The 20900-nt window shown below is 55.4% G+C and overlaps 1 protein-coding gene across 1 annotated transcript; it reads right to left on the reverse strand.

Annotated features, from left to right (window-relative positions):
- Positions 1–2529: 2529 nt before the first annotated feature.
- CSPG5 (chondroitin sulfate proteoglycan 5) lies at positions 2530–15391 on the reverse strand. The gene is made up of 5 exons (XM_024566158.3): positions 15127–15391; positions 13329–14439; positions 10208–10396; positions 8341–8416; positions 2530–3053 (listed from the first exon to the last, which is right to left on the reverse strand). Exons 1-5 carry the CDS (start codon positions 15218–15220, stop codon positions 2892–2894), a joined length of 1632 nt encoding a protein of 543 aa, XP_024421926.2. The 5' UTR covers positions 15221–15391; the 3' UTR covers positions 2530–2891.
- Between the last annotated feature and the right edge of the window lie 5509 nt (positions 15392–20900).

Raw genomic sequence — 20900 nt, forward strand, 5'->3', positions numbered from 1 at the left:
GTCCCATGGAGCACAATCATCAAGAAGCACCAACACCCTGGCAGGAAGTAGAGCCGGAGCAGATAAGACATCAGCATATCCTATTCCCACACGCCAGCTCCTTCTTCGGGGCGGACACTCTCAGCGTCTGCCAGCACTATTCATTAGGCCTCCGCCGTCTCCTGTCCCCTTCCGATCTGGGTCTTCCGATTCCTCCTGCGTGTGCTCTGAGGGATATAGCCAAGGGCTTTGATCTGCATGTCTTAGTGCTCTTGTGGGAAAACAGAGCAAAATGCAACCCTAACAAACCCTTATGTCTGGGTGGGATTTAGAATTTACGAAGTACTCTCACATCACGCCCTCCTGGTGGGTCTCCTTGTGAGAGGGGCCAGAGACACTGTGAAAGACAGGTCTGTCCCCTACCCAGGGAGCACGGGAAGTCCCAAGCAGAGCCATGCCAACCTACCCCCGGCCCCCAGCTCAAAAGGAAAAGGGTCGCACTGGGAAACCGTCATGCACACAGGCCATACCCCACCATCCCAATCTGCAGCCCCACGTCCAAGAGCAAAGGGTAGTCTGAGCTCGTGGCGGCAGCTGGAGGCCACCCGGGCACGAGTCCCAAGATGACAACAGAAGACCTCTGTTGTCAATAAACAGGACAGTAGGTAAACTGGAGCAACCCTTCCACTACGGACGACCAGAAAGCTGTGCAAACGTCTGAACAGCATCAAAAAGCTAACAAGATACTGAGGAATTAATTACTGGGCTGACATCCCAGAGCGGACAGGGGTCCAGAGAGGTGAGCCTGTCTGAGGCACCTGCCCACCTGGAAAAGGTGACTAAATGAGTGTGTCTTTGAGAGACCCGCTGGGGGGGGGTGTGGGAGGACAGAACCCACCAAAGGGGGCACGCTCGCACGCCACTGCCCGTGTGGGGCTGTGACCCCGGGGTGGGGACGAAGCGGGAGCAAAGCAGCCCTTGCACAGTCAGATGGGTCTGCAGACCAGAGCTCTCAGCCTTGCATCCGGAACCACGTGATCCCAGAATCCTAGCGCTCCTGGGCACCTGAGAGAAGTGAACAAAAACCCTCTCGAAAAAGAGAAATTATCCTAGGCCTCAAAACACTTCAATAGCCAATTTTTCAAATACGATGTCCAGCACAAAGGAGAAAGTAATAAAGCCCACGAGAAGAAAAATCAGGGAGAACCAGCAGAAATTATGCGACAGAAACACACTCACAGGGATCCCAGTTACTGGAATGGTCACAGACTGAAGCCTGAGACCTAGAAAACGCCCCTGACTGGTCGGTAACCGGCTGTATGAACCCTTGATTCTCTCTAACCCCCCCGCATTCACTGCCCAGATTGCTACAATCCCCGTTCTGTCCGCCTTCACCAGTCTCCAGAGGTATCTTCTGAGAACAAAGCCGACGCGGCCTCAGCCCTGTGTTTGATGGCATTCGAGGTCCTTCACAACTTGTCCTGAACTGCCCTTCCCAGCCCCATCACCGAGGACTCCTCCCTCTCCCATCTCTAGACGCACAGCGTGACTTTCCTGAGTGGTCTCCCTCTGCTTCAAGGGCCCTGTCTCCGGGTCACCCTGAAAAAGCCCCCTGCAGCCTTCCTCCCAGGTCCAGTTCCCACCTCTCTCCTTGAGCCTTCCTGCACTCGTAACTCCAGCTCTCAGAGCTTTGTACGCACCTGTTAGAATGCTGACACTTGTTTTGTATTGTTTTTTAAAAAACGTTTATGTATTGACTTTTAGAGAGAGACAGGAAGGGAGAGAGACATCCATGTGCTGTGCCACCCATCCACACCTTCAGTGGTTGACCCTGCATGTGCCCCGACTGGGGACCGAACCCGTAACCCTGGTGCACCAGGTCGATGCTCCGACCAACTGAGCTACCTGGCCAGGGCATTGTTTTTGAGTCTGTTTCTCAAGTACACTGTTTAGTTGCTGAGGTTAGTTCTATCTTATTCACTCAGAGTTCCTGCCGTCTAGTGTGGCACTGGGCTGAGTGAGTGCTGAGCAAAAATGTCTATGCAAGCAGTAAAGAGTGGTCTCAATAATAGGGGCTGCAGACAGAACGAACCCCAAGAGCCCTACGTGGCAGCCCTAACCCCCACAGCGACTGTACTGGGGTAGGACCTGTAAGGTTAAATGAAGTCATCAGGGTGGGGCCCTATAGGCCTGGTGTCCCGTGAGAAGTGGATGAAAAACAGACCCCTCTCCCTCCCGAGCACACAGAGAAAAGCCCGTGCGGGGACACGGGGGAAGATGGCTATTTGCATGCGAGAGAGACCTCGCCAGAAACCAGCTCTGCTGGCGCCTTGATCTTGGACTTCCAGCCTCCAGAACTGGGAGAGACAAGTGTCTACTGTTTCAGGCACCCAGACTGCGGCATGCTGTTATGGCGCCCACGTAAGCACGCTAACACACGGCCCGTGCCTGGGCGAACGTGTGCAAACACACACCTTCACTGGCGATAAGAACTCAGCTCACACTGACAGGAATGGGGAGGGAGTGAACACGATGACATTAGGAGAATGGCTTTTTAAAAAGTTTTATTTCAAGAACTTTGTTTTCTTACTGGTATTTCAAAAAAAGGTGGATCATAGTACAACCCAAAAGTCGGGTGAACAGAATAACAGCGCAGGTTTAGAGACCCCAGGGGCAGAAGCACAGACAGACAGACAGACAGACAGACAAGCAGTCCGACGCACGCAGCTCTGCTCTGGTCCTCTGCTCAGTTTGTGGTTTCTCCCTCCTGCACGAAATACATCGAAGCATGCCATGGGTTCAGCGACAGAAAAGAGTTTATAACAAATGGTTACAAGAAATAGACCCTGTACAGGAGGAGTAATGGTGCTTCCCCCACCCCCGCCCCCCATTTCCTCTCTTCTTGCTCTGCTTTAGGTCAAGTTGTTCTGAAGACAGTTCACCTCCAAGTCAGCCTGGTCGCCTTTGCCCCCCTCAAGTTTGGGCGACATGGAGTTCTGGATGTTAAACGACTCCTCCTCTTTCAGGCAGGACTTGAGAACTTCCTGGATTTTGTGGGGGGCGCTAGGGTCGTCCTGGAAGAGGAAGAAAGGTGAGGGAGGCACAGGAAGGGGACGGTGGGGTGGAGCGCTCGGCTTTCCTATCTGGCTGAAAGGAGCAGGGCCGACCACAGGCAGGGAGCTCCCAGACCTGAGTGGGTCAAAGGGACTCGCGGGCTGCTACTTTCTAGGAAAGTCATCTTCGGACCTCAGGCCACACAGAGGTGAACACCGGATAGGGGCTGGGCCGCAGACACCTGTCCTGTAGCCAGGCCAGGGTTTCCTCTTTGACAGACACTGCGGAGAACCGGCACCTTTTCACACTCGGCCAGTGGGGAGCTCTGCTCGGCCCGTCCCCCCGCCTTGTTGTCTGCCCTCTCAACGAGGTCGTGGTCAGTGCGGACAGTGGGGCGCACAGGACTACGGTCAGGCGCAGAGCTGCTCCCGGCAAAGCTAGGGCCCCGCCCCCCAAGACACAGGTCAGTCCTCTGACTGAGCCCAGAGATATGTGAGCCTCTTACCCTCAGAAGTTTATCTACCAAAGACGCTGACTTACGGGGAGTTTCCCCGGCCCGAGCCCACATGTGGCCGGCTGCCTCCACGGTCTGCCATTCTCTGCACCAGGAGCTGCTTGCGAGGCTGGTTCACGACCCCATGTGACCTGCCCCGTGCCCTCCTGCCTACCCATGTATGTTGCCTGCAGCCCTCTGACAAGCTCCTGAACTTGAACTGAACTTGCCTGTTAAAGGTTTTCGGGAGACTCGCACCGGTAGGTACAGTCCTCCAGTCCTGCATTCTGGCTTTCAGAGAACTCCTGCCTTCTTGATGCTCTTTTCCTTTAAGACCACCCAAGGGGATTCCACCCAGTGCCTCATATTCACTGGGTCTCAGTCCTTTCTCAGGTGCCCCGAGTGGCAACTGTCAGTGCTCGGAACTTTGCTGATCGAAGGGCTTGCGTGACCCACCCAGGAAGATGCACGGGTGGCAAGAAGGGCAGAGCGCCCCGCAACTGACCAGCTAGCTCAGACCCTTCTTGCTTTAACCCCCTCCAAGATTCGAGGTATGGTAACCATAGTGCTGAAGGACCGCAGCATTCTGCACGGAACAGCTGAGCTCGTCCTCCCTGCCTGCTGCCGAGTTTGACCCAGAACAGCATGAGGCCGGGGCGCCAACTGCTTGGAAAGGAGACAGGGGCAGGTGATGGGCTACACAGGGCACGCGGGGCTGCAAAAGCGCTGCACCCATAAAAACCAGTGTCAGTCCCTCTGCTCCCAGCCTCACTTAGCACTTTCCCAGGGCAATTCAATCGGTCCAAAGACCAAAGAGGGATTCACAGAGGACAGGGGGACACATGATCCCCACTGCCAGTGAGACGAGGATGAGAGGACATGAACTCCACACAGGAGGGAGGCAGGTCTCAGGCAAGGCAGCTGTGTACGGCACCCATGGCACTTTACGCTCTGTGTCGCTGCTTGGAGAGGTCCAGAAAAACTTGTGGGCGACGGAACTCTGTATGCGCTGGGACGGAAAGCTCTCCCTGACGTACTGAGAGTGTGTCTGTGCGCTCACACCCCCACACACAGGTGGAGAGGGACACACAGGTGGAGAGGGATGTGTGCTGAGGGGGGCCGCTTTTCATCTCCTGCACTCCCGCGTTGTTGGGGGAAGACACTGGACGTGGGAGTTCGAGAGCTGGTGCTTCGGGTAGAAGATCTGGGCAGAATGGACTTCGGGTCTCAGCAGAACTTGGAACAAGTTCTGTGCTGTGCTGACCTCTCTACACGGAAGGAACGCGCTTTCCTCATTTTTCAGATGAGCTCTTCCTCCCACCGCCCCCTCCCTGCCACATCACACACTCTCTGGGCACATGCCGGGGCACAGGGACATTCTCATAATGTGAAGAAAAGTGGATTTCAAGAATCCTCGTAGGCGTGGGGCCCAAATTAAACTTGGCCCCCTGAGGGCTCAGGGCATTTGGACAGATGGGAAAAGGGCCTCTGGCCCAACGGGTGGGCGAAGTACCTTCTAAAAATAAGGGACACAGGTATCCACACAGCGCTGTCAGATGAGCTAAGTGCCAAACAGAACAGATGAGGGAGTGTCTAAACCAAGAAGGGGATCTCCCCACCTAAGAGCTTCCTCCAGAACGCCGTCCTATTAAGCCCGGGGCAGCTGAGTCCCTCAGCAGAAGGCCCATCTGCCTTGGGTTGGCAGAAGTCCCTCATCACGAAGAAGCTGGACCTCCATCTGGCACAAGCGCTGGGAACTGCGGTGTGCCCCCCACTCCTCGCGTCCCCAGACATATGGGCTTCCTTCAGCCCGGGAGTGGTGCAGGCCTGGACCCCTGCTCGTCCACACACAAACCTCTCCTGGCGGGGCGGGCAGTGAGTGGAAAGAGCGGTCTGGGAAGCTAGAAAGACTAGGATGTTGGGGGCTTTAGAGGGTGCTGTGGAGAAGTCCTCGTAATAGAGTGAGATCCTGGGAGGTCTGTCTGGTCTTAGGAGAGCTGAGTGATGCCCCTGACACACTGCTGCTGGCCCAGCCGGGACCAGCGGGCAGCGCCCGGGCCTGGCAGCGTGCTAGGGGGTGTCAGGTGACTTCGTGCGTGCCGTGCACCTGGACAGTGTCCAGCTTCCTACACACGCCGTTCCTTCTGGGGCACTGCAAACCTTCACAGCAGGCATTTCCCTCTCCTCCTGGCTGCTCGGCCACACAAAGGACTCGCGCACACACACACAGCCACCGGCTCCCCAGCTGCGGGTGGGCCGCAGACCAGCCCAGGAGCAGCACCGGTGACCGCGCAGCAGGGGCAGGGAAGTGCCAATGACGTGGGCCCCAGCAGCTGTCCCTTCCCCCGCCACAGACCTGAGGCAGCTCTTTCTGGTCTGAAGTCTTTTCAGAGTGTGGATCGTAAAGATTATTGAAACTGGGTGGGAATACGACTCAATCTACCTTTCACTTATGTCAAAGAAATAACCTGCGCCTGCATGTTAAGATGAACAGAATTCTCCAAACTCCTAGGAGACACCAATACCAGCAAGGAAATTTGAGGGGTGAAGGGAGGCGGGGAGAGACCAAATGCGGGCCTGACTTGGACGCCCCTTGGTCCACCTCCCAGCTCACCTGGAGGCCTTCTCTCTTTCATCTTGCTGCTGGCCTCACTCGGAGGCGATCGATGCGGTGCCTGGAGCAATGAATAGGTGGTCTTCACTTCGTAATAAAGTAGCAACTGTCTGAAATGTCAGCGCCTACCGAGCTTGAAGCTGGCCAAGTCTGATTTTGGGCTCGGTGGAGACTTAGAGAGGAAAGTAGAAAATCCGCTAGTGCACTCCTGCTGGACGGAACGGTCACCCCTCCACACGCTCGGAGCTTTGGCCCAGAGGACAGGTTGACCCTGGGGCACAAGCTGAGGGAAGGACGCCTGGTGGAAATGACCCCCAAGACCCAAGAAGAGAGCCAGAGACCCCAGAGCCTCATCCTGTCCCTTCCCTGAGAGACAGGCCCTTGTCAGGCAGTCAGTCCGCATGGCCGACCACCCCCTCCAACTCCGTCGTCTGCTTGCTGTTCTCTGAACTCCAGGTCAGGGGTAGCCTTTGGGGGTGAACGCCTTGCTCTCCATACAGCTGTGTCGGCCACAGGGAACTGGCAGCCTCTGTACTGGCTCAGATAACCAGCCCTCCGCTGCCTTCCCTCCCCCGTTTGTGAGGAGCGAAGGTGTCTGAACCGGGGCTCCAGAAATGCATGAGTCAGAAACTTCTGGAAGGGCCCTTACACTCCGTGGACCGCAGGAGCCGCCACCCACGCACCAGTGGTGGCAGACCAGACCACAGAAGGGAGGCCCTGTGGTCAGCCATCACTCACTACTAGCACGTAGATGACAGCTGACTGCGCACTGGTGCAAGGGGCCGGGTGAGGTGGGGGGGGGTGCCAAGATGGCAGGACCCCTTCTGCCCTCGCCGTGCCTACGTCCTGGTGGGCTGGTCGCTGTAATTGTCAACCTTAAAGTTCAGAGGGCAGCTTGTCTCCTCGATTATGTGCATCTTGAACTTATTAATAATATCTTGGCACATATCAAGTAATAGAATATCTGTTCTTTCTCCATCCTTCATATCAAAGGCTTTTAAATCTTATCCTAAATTAACCTCTTTCTTTTTTTATTGAGATTAACCCCTTTGATCCTCTTCCACCAGGCCAAGCTTCTTCTCTTCTGGGGGTTGGTGACCAAGCTCTCACACACTCGTTCTCCCTTCCCCGTCTAGGGCCACCCTTTCCCCATCTGTAAGAAGGAGACAACGGTCCAGAGCTGCACTGTCCAACACGGCGGCACTGGCCGCGTTCTCAGAGCTCTCCAGCCGCAGGCCCCCGTGGCTGCTGTAGTGGACAGTGTGGCGAGAAAACATTTCTACCTCCCGGGAAGCTCGGCCGTCAGCACCGGCCTAGACTGAGAAGGCCCTTATGAGCTCTGGTCCCTCATTTCAAAGAGCTTCTTCCAGCTTCCCTCGTGCACTCCACTGTCCCCAAGGGGAGAGGCTTCTTATGAGTCCTTGTGCCTTTTCCTTGAGGTGGGGAACCTGCGTCACACGCGCAATCCCTGGGTCTGGATGCGACACGGTTTGGGGCTTGGATGGCTTCTGCTTTACTTCCAGAACGGCCTCCGACAGTACCCGGTACTGCACTGTGAGTCTGGTCCAGATGCGGCTCCAGACCAGGGTCTTCGGGAAAGGGTCTGCTGGGGCCTTTTATTGGGTGTCAGCTGGCATGTTTGAGCCCACCCTCCTGGCAACAGAACTTACCCCCAGACTTAGAGTTCCACTCAGGTTCTGGGCTCACCTCGGCCCTAACGGGTGCATACAGCCTGCCAGTTTGGGGGGTCCTCAAACACCATCCACACTGTGCTTCCACTCATCCCAAAGAGCAATCACCTTTTGCTTCCATGGCTATCAGAAAATTCCACAGCAATGAAAGCAGGGCCTTTCTCCTTGATATAAAGAGCAGGAAGACAAAAATCAGACTTTTGAAGTTTAGAGGAAGCTAAAACCCTAAGTCGTCTCCTCTACCACCTACAACCCTGCTTGTGAAGGAAGGGACAGACCAGCAAATCCTACCGCCACGCCCACTGCCCTACCCGGGTGCCCGAAGCTGATCCCCAGAGCCCCACGGGGCTCTGCGCTGGGAAGCAGACCAAAGGCATGGGCAGGGGCTACAGCACGCATGGGGGAGACAAGAAGAGTCACCTGACAGATAATGTTATCACAGGGAGCCAAGGCAGGGGCACGGGGGCCTGGGGGGAGGAGGTACGGGGAGTGTCGCACAGTTTCCTTACATTTGGGTGAGAGCCCTCGGCAATGGTGGAGAGCGAGAAGTTATCGTTGTGGAGCTCAGACGGGGTCCGGAATTTGCTGGTTAGGACAGAAGAGAGAAGGGGAAAATGTGTAAGCAAAGCGACCGTGGCAAACCCTGACAAAAGCGTCGTGGGTCAAACGCTGTACTTCCTCGAACGCTGCGGACTGTGGTGAGACGCGCCGTTATTGGATGTGCCCCTGAGGAAAGACTCCTACCACTTACACCATCATCCAATACTCTTACCATCTGGAGTTTTTGTTACGTGCTTCAAGTAGTTCCTCTGGAGGCCACATTAGATAAAGAACCAACGACAGTATGAACGGCTCGTGTACCCAGGCAATTACAACTCCATCGCGATGGCCGTCTGGCCATCAGTGATTATAAGAGGCCAGCGACTGTAACACACGACCCAGTTTCAGAGATGTGCATGTGTAAGGAGAAACCCGTGTGTCTTAGTAAACTGTGGCAGTGTCCACAGTGCCCTGGACATGCTAGCGGCAGGGCAGTGCCCAGGCTTGGGAAAGACAGGTGTGCAGAGGGCGCCGGGGAGGCCGCGTCTGAGCTGAAGGGGCGGGGCCGTGCTCTGGGCAGACACACAGCCAGCTAGAGCAAGGTCTAGAACAAGGCTCTGTCTTCGGTTACAGCTCCTGCTTCTCCACAACCGGAGCAGTTAGCTGCTCCTTTCTCTCCCCCTCCTCCTCAGCGGCTGTCCTGATAGGTGGTCCTGCCCCCTCCCCACACCCCCTCTGTGTAGGCCTGAGGAGCCCAAGGTCCTGGCTTGCGATCATACAAGCGCATAGACACTCCCCGCCTCAGTGCACAGGCACAAAGGAGAGGCCCTGGCGGCCCCGAGACCGTTAGCTGAAAGGTTTCAGAGTGGCGGCGTCTGTGCACTGCACAAGTTTACCCAGAGGAGGAGCAACAGATGGCGTTTTGTCCTTTTCCCAGGACCCAGGGAAAGGCCTTCAGTCACATGCTCCGGAGGGAGTCTCAGGTCAGGGGGAGGGCAACAGGTTGAAAGGGAGGTGGGCACAGTTCTGCATAAATTGTCTCCTGGGCCCCAAGGAAGCTGAACTCCAGTCTCGTGTTTTTATAACTCCCATGACCCTTGTGAAGGTTCTTTGCCTTCCTTAGTGACAAGAGTAATTGTCTCACAGCGTGTAAGGTCACACTAGAGTGTTCAAGGAGTGGACTTAAAGGGTAAATGAATATTGATTTTCAAATGCACAGCGGTCACTCCTCTGTGAAGAGGTGAAGTGAGACTCTATCCCCACGTGGCCTTTAAAATCCCCAGTGGAGGAAGTTAGGTCTAGGCCCTTCCACCCCCCAAACACTTAGGGGAGGTAAAGAGGACTTCCTGAAGTTTCCTGCACTTCTGTGTGGACGCAGGGTTGGCCGGCTTCAGAAAGCAGCTCCCTGCAGCGCACTCACTGAGGGGGAGCTGGGACTGAGTGGCAGCAGATGTGAGGGAGCTGGAGTTACTGCATGCTGATGTGAGTGACACCCTCACACTGGTCCTGGGAAGCGGGGGCGGGGGACTGAGCACAGGGACTTAGTTGGGAACCAGAGCTGGGCGCTGCTAACACTGCACACCTCTTCTTTAAACATCCTCTCTCCCGGCTGGGGGTGTGGGGAGTGGTGCCGGACAGCAGCAGTGTGCCACTGGGCTCAGCCTCTGCTGCGATTCCAGCACATTCTGTGTAAGAACGGATCTGCTTGGGTGAGTCTTTGGTATGAAAACACAACTAGGGATGGAGAGCGGGGCCAGAAACCCTCAGGAGTACATCCTGGGTGAGGTGGAGGGGCGTGGCCACAGGGCTGGGTGGGGCTGTCCGGCGCAGACTCACTGGGTCCGCCGCAGCTTGGTATTCTCCGTCTTGAGCAGATAAAGCTTCTTGGCGAAGAACACGGTCATCATGAAGAGCAGGAGCAGCACGAGGGCGGCCGAGCCGACGGCCACACACATCACCTGGAAGTCGGTGATGATGGATTCACAGCGCGTCCCCTTGTGCCAGATGTAGTCCTGCGTGTTGCACCTGCAGCAACGACAGGGAGAGACGAAGGGGGTGGGCAGGCAGCCCTGGCCACAGGAAGGGCCTGGTCCCCGACTCCAGCAGCTACCTGGACGCCCATCCCTAGGACTGGCTCAGGACCTGTGACGCAGTCGCTCTGAGCAGCCCTAACAGCTGGCGTTCCTGGCCCGTCTTTGTAACTACCCAAGCAGATCTGAGGTTGTTGATATAAAGGTAACCAGGGTGCCGAGACAGGAGGGAACTGGTCATTCGCATTGAGGAGGGAAGGGAACCCCAGTTTTCCACCTGGCAGCCTCAGTGAAAAAAAATCAGATTCTCTCAGGCCCCCTGAGCCTCTGCCCGCCAGCCCTGGACTCTGGATGAAAGAAGATGAAAAACAAGATGAATAGCAGCCACGGCTACAAAGTAGTAGGACCCGCCCCCCCCCCCCCCCCCCCCCCCCCCCCCCGCCACACACGAAAACCTGTCTTGATCTGCAATCCCATCTAGCCCACGTGGCTAACCCTCACGGACACGCACACAGACGGAGGTATATTCTCCCATCTCTGCAGCCCCCGAGGTTCTGCCCCAAAGCTTCCTGTCCTATCACCATGAGAACCACCCTGAAAGCCTGGTGAGAATCAACCCTCTGGGTGGGTTTTAGTCCTTTTGTTGAGTGACTTTCTCCTGCCCTTGGGGACATTCCCAGGCTCCAACTCTTCCAATGACATTGCTGTTTCCATGGGAACCAGGCTGCTTCAAAGAGGAAAGATGTGGAAGGATACAGAGGCAGGCAAAGGAGGGAGGCCCTGAACCTCACAGTGAATGACAGACAAGAGAAAGGAGAACTGGCTGCCTCACACCCAGAACAGGGTGGGGAGACACGGCTAACAGGGGACTCTCTCTTCCCACTGACCCTCTGCAGTATGAGGAGGTTCCCTGTGTGATGGTGGGGAAAGCCACCGCTCTAACCCACTATTCTGGAGAAGTTCGGCCACAGCTCCGATCGTTCCTCTGCAGTGGGTCAGGGTGACAGAGACAAAGGCACACTGCAGTCTGCCACTACGGGCTCAGCAGTCTCCTGTGAGTGGAATGCAAAACAGTTTCCGAGCCACAGCCAGCCTGGGTGTGCATGGCCGGAGGAGGGATCTCTGGTAGGCAGGCCCTAGCGTGATCCTGGGAGGGAAGCTGAGCAAGGGGACCTGGGGTGGACTTGGGCAGGAGCCCTCCTGAGGCAGGACCCACAGTAGATCCATGGTCACACAGCCTTGCAGTTCAATGAAGAGGACAAACTCACACTCCCACTCGGGAATCTTGAGAGCTCCAGGAGGTTCTGGGAACTTTTCTAGCTCTCCAGAGGTAGCAAGCGCTCCCCATTGTACACTCTGCTGGGGAGCTTACTCTGAAGGTGAAAACTCAGACCTCCAAAAGGATAAGAGATAATGATTCTGCACAGAGATCCCTATCTCTCAGGCTAAGTTCGGCCCTATAGCCCCCTCAATAAAGTTTGAGGAGCAAAATCACAGGCTTGCCACATATTTCTGGTGGCCTTTAACCACCTGCAAGGTCTTGCCACCACTATTTCGGGATCACAGTTCCTCCTCTTGGCAATGGCCGGACAACTCCAGTAAGAAAGAACTGTGTGGACACGTCCTGCATAAGTGACCCTAACGTCACAACCATCTGTAGGGAACAGCTTCTCAGGAAGGAGCTGGAGGTCAGGCTTTAATGCCAAAAGTACAACATCCTTGCCTTCTATGTTATTCCATCGGAACATCCAGATCTCCAGAGTCTGAATTCTTCACTTACCTCAAAGAAGACTAAGAAAAGGAAACATCAGGAATTGATACTTAAAAAAGACATCTAGCCCTGGCCAGGTAGCTCAGCTGGTTACAGCACTGTCCCAACACACCAAGGTTGTGGGTTCGATCTCGGGTCAGGGCACATACAAGAAGCAACCGATGAATGCATCAAGAAGTGGAACATCAAATTGATGTTTCCCTCTCTCTCTCAAAACGATAATAATAAAAGACATCCAGAAATGCTCCTCCTGGGACCAATGGAAACAAGTACCAGAAAAATCTGAGAGTTCTACTCCACTTCTAGGGCCTGGAAAGGATGAAGACAAGCAAATCACCAAGACTGGCCCTAACTTGTGATTTTCCCAGGTAAGCCAGTGGGCTCTCCGGCAGGTTAACCACCTTGCCGTGAGGTACGTGTATACAGTAATTACTGATGGGGCATGAGATGGTGGCTGCAGACAATGTCCTTAGAGGCAATGAACTCTCTATGTCTTTACAACATTCTGGACTGGGTGTTCCCGGGTGGCAAAAGTCAAGGTAGAAGGGGAAAATCCACTACCCAACCTCATGACCTCTGCTACACCCAGTAAGTCTCCATTTGACTTGACCTGTTTGAGTGGCTGCTTTCTGGGTCTCCTCCTAAAAAGAAGGTTCTCACTGAGACTTGACACGCCCACCCCCCACTTGTGCCCTGCAGGGAGACAGGCCCTCCTCTGCCACACACATGGCTCACAGGCAGTGCTCCACAGCCATCTTGCCTCCGAAGTAGGTCTGTGGGCCTACTCTTTTTGCTAGTGTGGACAGAACTCCCCAAGAAAACTCCCTCGAGCCAGCAAAGGCCCCTTTCTGAAACCCTCAGAGAAGTCTCTTCATTTTGTCTTTATAGTCAGTGGCTGGGTAAAGGCTACAACCCTTCGGGGAAATACAAAACTGTATTTCTGAGGAACCTCTCCGAGTGATGAGATCATGGGTAGGAAGGACATTTAAGAAGTAACTCAGTGGAAGGTGCCTGAGTGAATATCTCTTGACCTGGGAGTCCTGTGAACACACTCTGGAAGTGCCTGTCCCTTTTCCCACTTTGCTGAGTCTGCCTCACATATACCTGTCAGGAGTTCCTTTACAAGACCTTGTGCGCCTGCATGCCACACCCTTACCTGCAGAAGGCCCCTATGTTCTCCACCAGGTAGCACTGGCCACCATTGTGACAGTAACTTGGGAAGAGGTCGCACACTGACCGGCAGGAGCTATTATGCCGCACAAAACCACTTCGGCACACGGTGCCATTTTCACTCGGGGCCAGGTCCCTGCCCGGCTCTCCTGGGCGGGGCCTGAGAGCGATGCTGCTGCCAGGGACTATCCCCAGAGTATGCTGTGGAGGGACAGCATGCCACCAACTGGTGGGCTGGCCTGTCCCTGGCCCAAGACCAGGCTTCTCAGTGGGCCCTAGAAGGTCACTTTCATCTTCCAGGTCTCCACCTCCCACTGCATCCTTGCCATCCTCTTCCTCCTCCTCTTCGTCCAAGTCGTCATAGAAAGACGTGGTGGGGTAGAAATCAGATTCGTCAAAGGGGGTGAAGTCATCGTATAAGTCAAGCAGGCTCCAGGAAGGGGTCTCCCCCCCACTATCGGTGTGGTGCTCTGAGGTTCCTGGCGACTCCGGGAAGCTCCCCAGGTCGGCGCCGCGGCCCTCACCATCCAATCCTTCGAAGTAGTCCATGTCAATGATATCTGACGCCGGCTGGAGGTCCACTGTGCCCTGAAAGGGGTACGTGGGCTCTGGCTCATGAGGGTCAGGTGTGCTGCCTCCAAGGTTCAGCCAAACCTCCAAGGGGCTCTCCTTGGGGAGTTCCGGGCTTGGGCTCAGCCTATGGCCAGGGGTGGTGGAGGGTGGTCCACTGGCCTCTGTAGCCTCAGGGATGGCAGGTGGCATAGATGACTGCTCCAGGGCCTCGTCGGGAGCAGGGAGCGTGGCTGGAAGGGTCTGAGTGTCCCCGCTGCCCGCCTCTGCAGTCACTCCGCCCAGGCCTGTGCTGTCGGCCTCCAGCCAGGCGGTGCCCGTCACCGCTGCTGACGCCTCCAGCACATCCTCTGGCCCTACCCCAGGGCCCACCGCGGCCTGCTCGCTGTCGAGCGCGGTCCACAAAGTCTCATCTTCCCCACCTGCTGGTGAGCCCGCCTTCTCCCGCGTGTTGTTGGCACGCGACTCCCACGCCGCGACGTTCTTCACGCGCTCGTCTGCCTCGACGGCGCTGCCCGCCTCACGCGCTGCAGGGAGATAGAGGCGGGGCGTCAGGGGCGCGCTCAGGGTACAGCCCCGCGCCCCGCCCCTGCCGCGGCTCGCACTCCTAGACCCCCGCCAACCCTAAACCTCCGCTTCAAGGTCTCCCGAGGCCACGCCCTATCTTTAAGCCCCGCCCCGAGCCCGCCCCCAAGCCGGATACGCAGCTGGCCCAGCCTTGCCCTCTCAGGCCCCACCCCTCAAGCGTGAGGTCCCGCCCCCGTGAAGACCCGTAGTCCACCGAGGCGGCCCCCAACGCAGCGGGGGGAATAGACCTAACCCCCAGGACTACATTCCCTGTGTAGGCTCCGCCCTGGAATCGCACCCATAGGGTCCCGCCCCACCCCAGATCCCGCCCTCAACTCGCATCCCCATTCCTCCTCATCATCTCCAAATCCCGCGCTGAAGTCTCACCCTCAGACCCGCCCACCCCGACCCCTCCCCAGCCTGCACCTAGGTCTGCACACCATGGTCGGGGCCGCCCCCCACCATTTGGCCTCCCCTAAGATTCCACACCTCTCCGCACCCCCTACCCAGCCTGGGCTGCAGGCAGGGCGCTGCCCCGCCCCCTTGCCTCCAGCTCGCGGATTCCACCTGTACCCGAAGACAGCGGGGCCGTGGCTCAGGGTGCAGGGGCGTGGGTCGCGGGGGTCCTGGTGGCAGTCCGTACCTACCTGGCGCGGCCCCGGCGACAAGAACCAGAGTGGCCCCCAGAAGCAGCAGCAGTGGCGGCCCCCTGCCCGGGCCCCCGCATCCAGCTCGGCCCATGGCGCGGCGCCCTGACCGCTGTCCACGGTCTGCCCGGCTAGTTGCGCCCTCGCCTCGCCAGCCGCCGCGCCTCCTGCCCGTGTTGCGGCCGTCTCAGCCCACGACGGGCAGCGCGAGAAGCCGCATGCCGCTGCCGCCGCCGTCCGCCGCTGTCCCCGGCGCGCCGCGCCTCCCCACCTCCCGCGCCGCCGCTGCCGCGCTCAGCGCCGCCCCCACCCCGCCCGCTGCTCCCGCCCCGCGGCACGTAGCTCTGACGCCTGCCCTGTTCAGTCCGCCTGCGGGAGGGACAGACAGACCCTAGGCTCACGACGCAGAGACAAACGGACGTGGACTGGCGCGGCAGCAAGGCGCACAGCGCCGCGCGCGGCCTGAGCTGACAGGTGCACTTGAGGGAGACCTGCGGGGCGGGGTCGCGGCCCCGCCCTCCCTGTGGAGGGCTGGCACGGGTCCCCCACCCGCGAGGAACCCATCCGCCACGCGGCGAGAACGGAGGCGGGGGCCCAGATACCCGCAGACTCGGGGCGGGGCTCCGAAGCCCATGCGGTGGCAATGAGCCGAACCCGGGGCGCAGGGAACCTCCCGGATTTTTGCCCCAACCTCGTGCTCGGGGCGGGGAAGGGTCTTGGAGACGTCTCCAGGTCCCCACGAAGCCTGGGAGGGCGCTGGCAGCACCAGGAAGGGGGCGAAGTCGTCGGCCCAAGCTCTAATCGGATCAGAACTAATCCGTGGCAGCCAAAGCCCAGACCTTGCGCAGCCAGGCCCGCCGGAATGCATTTCGGGCGCAGGGGGCAAGACCTTCCTGAGACTGGGACTACTTCGCCTTCTCTCTCCCTCCTCCTGGTAACCTGAGTAGCGACTTTTAGTCCCGGCCAATTCCTTCCTTCCGGGATACATCGCCTCGTGTGTCCTGGGTCACCAAAAGTCAGATTCCTGGGTAGACCCAGGCGGCCTATATCGCTGCCTAGGGACATGCGGACGCCAGGCCAGGAGTTAAGAATAGTCTGTGGGGCCCACCCAAAGTTCACTGTGCTGCCCAGGACCACTCAACCCTGGAGCCCTGCTTGGTGGGGAGTCACCGCCTAGTCACCTAGTTTATCCACCAAATTGAACGTCAACCTCCTGGTGTGTCATTGACCCAAATCACGACTTTTGGGGTCACAGTCCGAGATGTGGCAACCTTTATTTGAGACACCCATTTCTGTCCCTAGGGAACCACATAGGTGACTAAAACGGAGATTCAATCGCCCAGTCTCCCTGAGTCGCTGGATGGGGTTGCTTTTGGTTCAAAGCCTGTTTCTCTCACTGGAACTGCTGCTGCAGTCTTTTTGCTCCACCTGGTGTTTCCTTCTCTCCAGGTCTGGCTGGCAAACTCCTTAACCCAGAATGCTCAGTTCCTAGCACCTTCCCTTTGGGAAGCCTTCTCAACCTGCCCCAGTTACACACTCATGCTCTGATCTCATTGGACCACAAGGCACTTTAGTGCACAGCGCCCAGCACAGAGGGAGGTTTTCTAAGGGCCAGTTGGAGGCATAAATGAATGAATGGCAACCATCTACTCACGCCCCAGAGCCATGGATCTGAAGCTTCCTGCAAAGGGCTTTTTTAAAGTTTTATTGAATTTATTGGGGTGACAGACAAGTTTCAAGTGTACAATTCTATTAACACACCATTGGTACACTGGATTGTGTTCACCATCCAAAGTCAAGTCTCTTCCATCACCCTTTATACCCCCCTTCCCTCTTCCTCTCTCCACTGCTATTCCCTCTGGTAATCACCATACTGTTGTCTGTGCCTACGGGGTTTTTTCTTTTACTTAATCCCTTCACCTTTCTCACCCAGCCTCCCGACCCCCTCCCCTCTAACAGCCATCAGTCTGTTTCTATTTTGTTTGTTCATTAGATTCCATATATAAGTGAAATCACACTGTATTTGTCTTTCTCTGGTTTCATGCTGCCTCCGGGGACAATAAAAGCCAGGTTGAAATACAACCATCTCTAAGCAGAAGGCAGGGTAGGACTTTGCACTTGCCTATTGGCCAGAGGCACCCTCCACCCCCATCTCTGCTTCCCTTGTCTGTAGCTTGCTATCTCGTGGACTCGTGGGTGGTGGTGGTGGTCAGAGGTGAGGATCTTGGTGAAGATGGCTACCCACCTACTCCTGGATGGGGCCAGCCTGTGTGGGAAGGAGGCCTCCTCAACTCACCCTTTGACATCTGGGGCATGGCAACCACTCCTATCGTTTTCCACGAGTGTCAATGGGGGCCCTTCTCCCACCCCTTTCTTAAAACTCTAAAGTTACCTGCTCGTTTCTCATTTTAACAATTTTGTTAAATGTATTCTTTAAATGCACTTTTGAACCAATAAGCATATGGCATAAAATATGAAATGTCTCCTCCCTGAACCTTCCTCCTTTCCCTGGAGTCAAGTTCTATTCCAACTTTCTTCATTTTGAGATTTTGAGTCAACTGTTGCCCTTCAGTTTCATCCTGATCCTCCCCAGCAGATTTCACCAGCAGCTTCAGAACTGAGCACAGCACTCCTGGCTGGGGGACATCCCCGTAAGATGGACATGAGCTCATGCAGGCAGGGATGGGAAGAGCGGGCTTCCAACATCAAATGTGTGAGACCTTAGGAGAATCAGGGACCTGAATCTCACGCATGTAAGTGGTAACCATACAGTATCTAATGAAATGTAATCTTTTTTCCTGGGCATAAGGGCTAGGAGGATAGGCAAAAGAGGAGGAAGATATAGGAACTGGAAAGAAAGAGAAAAGGAAATTGACTTCTAAGTCCTATGATGTCCCCACATTTGGGCTTCAGAGATGCTTTGTGAGGCAATGGCTTCTGCATGCCTCTGACATTCTTAATGGGTTTGGCAACCTGCCTCCAGTACCAAGGCCAGCACAAGGCCCATTGCCATGGCTACAGCCAGCTTCCCTGTGCATAGAAAGCCCATGGTTTTACAAGGGGTTGCTACCCAGGAAGCAGGGTGACACCGGGCTTTAGGTCCTCAGTAGGAGCCACTAACATCTCTATGAATTTGTTTTCCTGATAGTCTAACCCTTTTCAAAAAAATTTTAAAAATGATTTGAGAAACATCTATTGGTTGTTCTACTAATTGATGCATTCACTGGTTGATTCTCATACTTGTCCTGGAGATTGAATTTGCAACCTTAATGTATCAGGACAATGCCCTGAGCTACCTGAGCAAGGATGTCTTATTCCTCACGACTACACTACAAACATCCTACTGTTCATTTTACACACTTGCCAACTGACACTGACATCTTGCTAATGTGTTAAATCCATGACCAATTATCTTGATTTTTTAAAAAAAGATTTTATTTATTCATTTGTTAGAGAGATGGGGAGGGAGAGAAACACCAATGTGTGGTTGTCTCTTGTGTGTCCCCAGCTGGGGACCCAGTCCACAACCCAGGCCTGTGCCCCGCCTGGGAATTGAACCAGCGACCCTTTGGTTTGCAGGCTGGCACTCAATCCACTGAGCCACACCAGCCAGGGCTAATTATCTTGATTTCAATTTTTTTCATTTCGACATGGAGGCTTTTCATTCTTGTATTAATTTCAGAAGAGGAATTAGGAAGCAGAGGTAGGGCCTTACTTACCAGAATTCAAGCCCTGCCTCTCCCGCCAATCCACCACTTCCACCTGGGGATTTAAGAGTTAATGCCATGATCTCTGAACAGGGTACAACATAGTGACAAGCCCACACTGATATTCTAGATCAATCAGAATGGACATGTGAATGGCCTCTCCTGGCCTGTGCTGGGTGGAGAGGCCTGAGCTCCAGGGCAGTTGGCTCTGTGACCATTTTAATGATGGGCTGCTTGGATTGGGCCTTCTCACACCATTGACAGGAAGATCAAGCCAAGGGTCAGGGTCCTGAGTTCTTTGTGCTCACCGTCACCTCCCTGCTGCAGGGAACTCTGAATTCTCAACTGCGTAAGCGCTCTATTCCTACAAAGGCTGTCACACCTGAAGACTGTCATCTTGTCTGGACAGCAGTCTGCTACAAGGCTGCAAAGGCCCCCCGATTTTCTTCTTTTTTAAAATGATTTCAGAGAGATGAGATAGAAACATCAATTTGTTGTTCCACTTATCTAGGTATTCACTGTTTCTTATAAGCACCCTGACTGGGGAGTGATCCCATCACCTTGGTGTATTGGAATGACACTCTGACCAAGCTACTTGGCCAGGACACCAAGGCCCCTGCTGTTCATGCCCCCAAAGTCAGCTCAGCTGGGAGATAGCCGCACAGAGGCCAAGTGGAGAGCTTCAGATGTGGAGCAACTAGGTTTGCCTGCCGAGAATCCTGCTGCCTCAGCACGTGACCTCGGCTTCTCCGGAACCCTGCAGCAACTGCAGAATGTTCAACAGATAAAAAATGACACAATTTGGGTAGCCATGGGAAATCCACTGTCAGGGCCAAAGCAGCCACAGAAATCGAGTCCTGTGCACTTGGCCTATCACTACCCAAGAGCCTTGCCACTTCCTAATGCTTCCTGGCCTACCTGGCAGTGAGGGCACTTCAGATGGTGGAACCAAAGAACCAGCGTGGAAGGAATTTTATTTCTGGTCTGTTTCTGGAAGGTGGTGGCCACTGCACTGTATTAAGGCCCAGCTATTCTGCTGAGGCCTGAGAAAGCTGTACCCTAAGGGTAGGTGGTGGTAAGGTGGCTGATCTTGGGTTTGGAAGGGCCCGGAAGGGTTCTGGGGGCAGTATGGAGTAAAGATGGCCCCAGTTCTGCAAGGTGGGCCAGGAGCAGGAAGACAGGGCTTGCTTTCCCTGAATGGTGCTGGGCAGTCCTGGAAGGAGACAGCTATACCTGGGTTTGGAGCCTCCGTGTAGGCTGATTTATAGGACTCTCCCACGTTCTCTTTGGTCACCCTTTGGGTATGGCAGGTTTGTCTCAGCTCTGTTTCAAGGACTTCAGGATCAAAGGTGCTTCCTAATGACAAGAGCGGTGGTGGGCCACAGGGAAATGTTTGGGGGGATGTTCACAAGGAGATCCAACACTGAAGGTCCTGGGCTTGAAATGAAGGCAGCACTTCCTTCAAGGACAGGCCTTTCCATCCCATTCTGAAAGACAACTTCTTCAAATGGAGACAATCCATTATCAGGGCATCAAGGTGCTTTCACGTTGTTCCTGGGAAGAAGTCCCCCTTCAACAGGAGCAGGTGATCAATAGCTATGCTCTTGGCACTGCAGACAGCAGGGGCTTCATGACAAAAGTCACAGGCAGAGAGGTTTGCAGAAAGCAATCTTCTCGGGGGTTGGCACTGCATATCCAGATGAAAGTGCTCAAATCTGAGGACTTACATGGAAGGTCAACCCTCAGGGTTACCACACCCAGCAGGGCAGAAACCATGGAAGAACCCCCAGTTCAGACCACATACATTGTCCCCTAGAAAACTCCTGGTTACGGGTTTTCTTTATGAACATGTGGTACAATCTGAAATAACAGTATTTGCTAACTCTTAATGAAATGGTCTGGTGTCCCCCACCCTACAAGAATTAAGCAGCCTGAATTGCAGGGGCTTGGTCTACCTTACTTGTAATTATGACTCCACTGCACACAAATTCCACTGCCCGCACACAATAGGCCTCCAGTGGTTATGGGATCAATGGGCCCCTAGGATGAACTGTCAGGGACTGCAGC

This window comes from Desmodus rotundus, chromosome 8 (assembly GCF_022682495.2).
Source record: "Desmodus rotundus isolate HL8 chromosome 8, HLdesRot8A.1, whole genome shotgun sequence".
NCBI lineage: Eukaryota > Metazoa > Chordata > Mammalia > Chiroptera > Phyllostomidae > Desmodus > Desmodus rotundus.

Excerpts from the sequence above, each read along its gene's own strand:
- CSPG5 (XM_024566158.3), bottom strand. The coding sequence starts at position 15,220 with ATGGGCCGAGCTGGATGCGGGGGCCCGGGCAGGGGGCCGCCACTGCTG. Across the intron at positions 8,417-10,207 it reads ACCAAGCTGCGGCGGACCCA|CAAATTCCGGACCCCGTCTG; the intron begins GTGAGTCTGCGC and ends TGTCCTAACCAG. Across the intron at positions 3,054-8,340 it reads CCGAGGGCTCTCACCCAAAT|GACGACCCTAGCGCCCCCCA; the intron begins GTAAGGAAACTG and ends TTCCTCTTCCAG.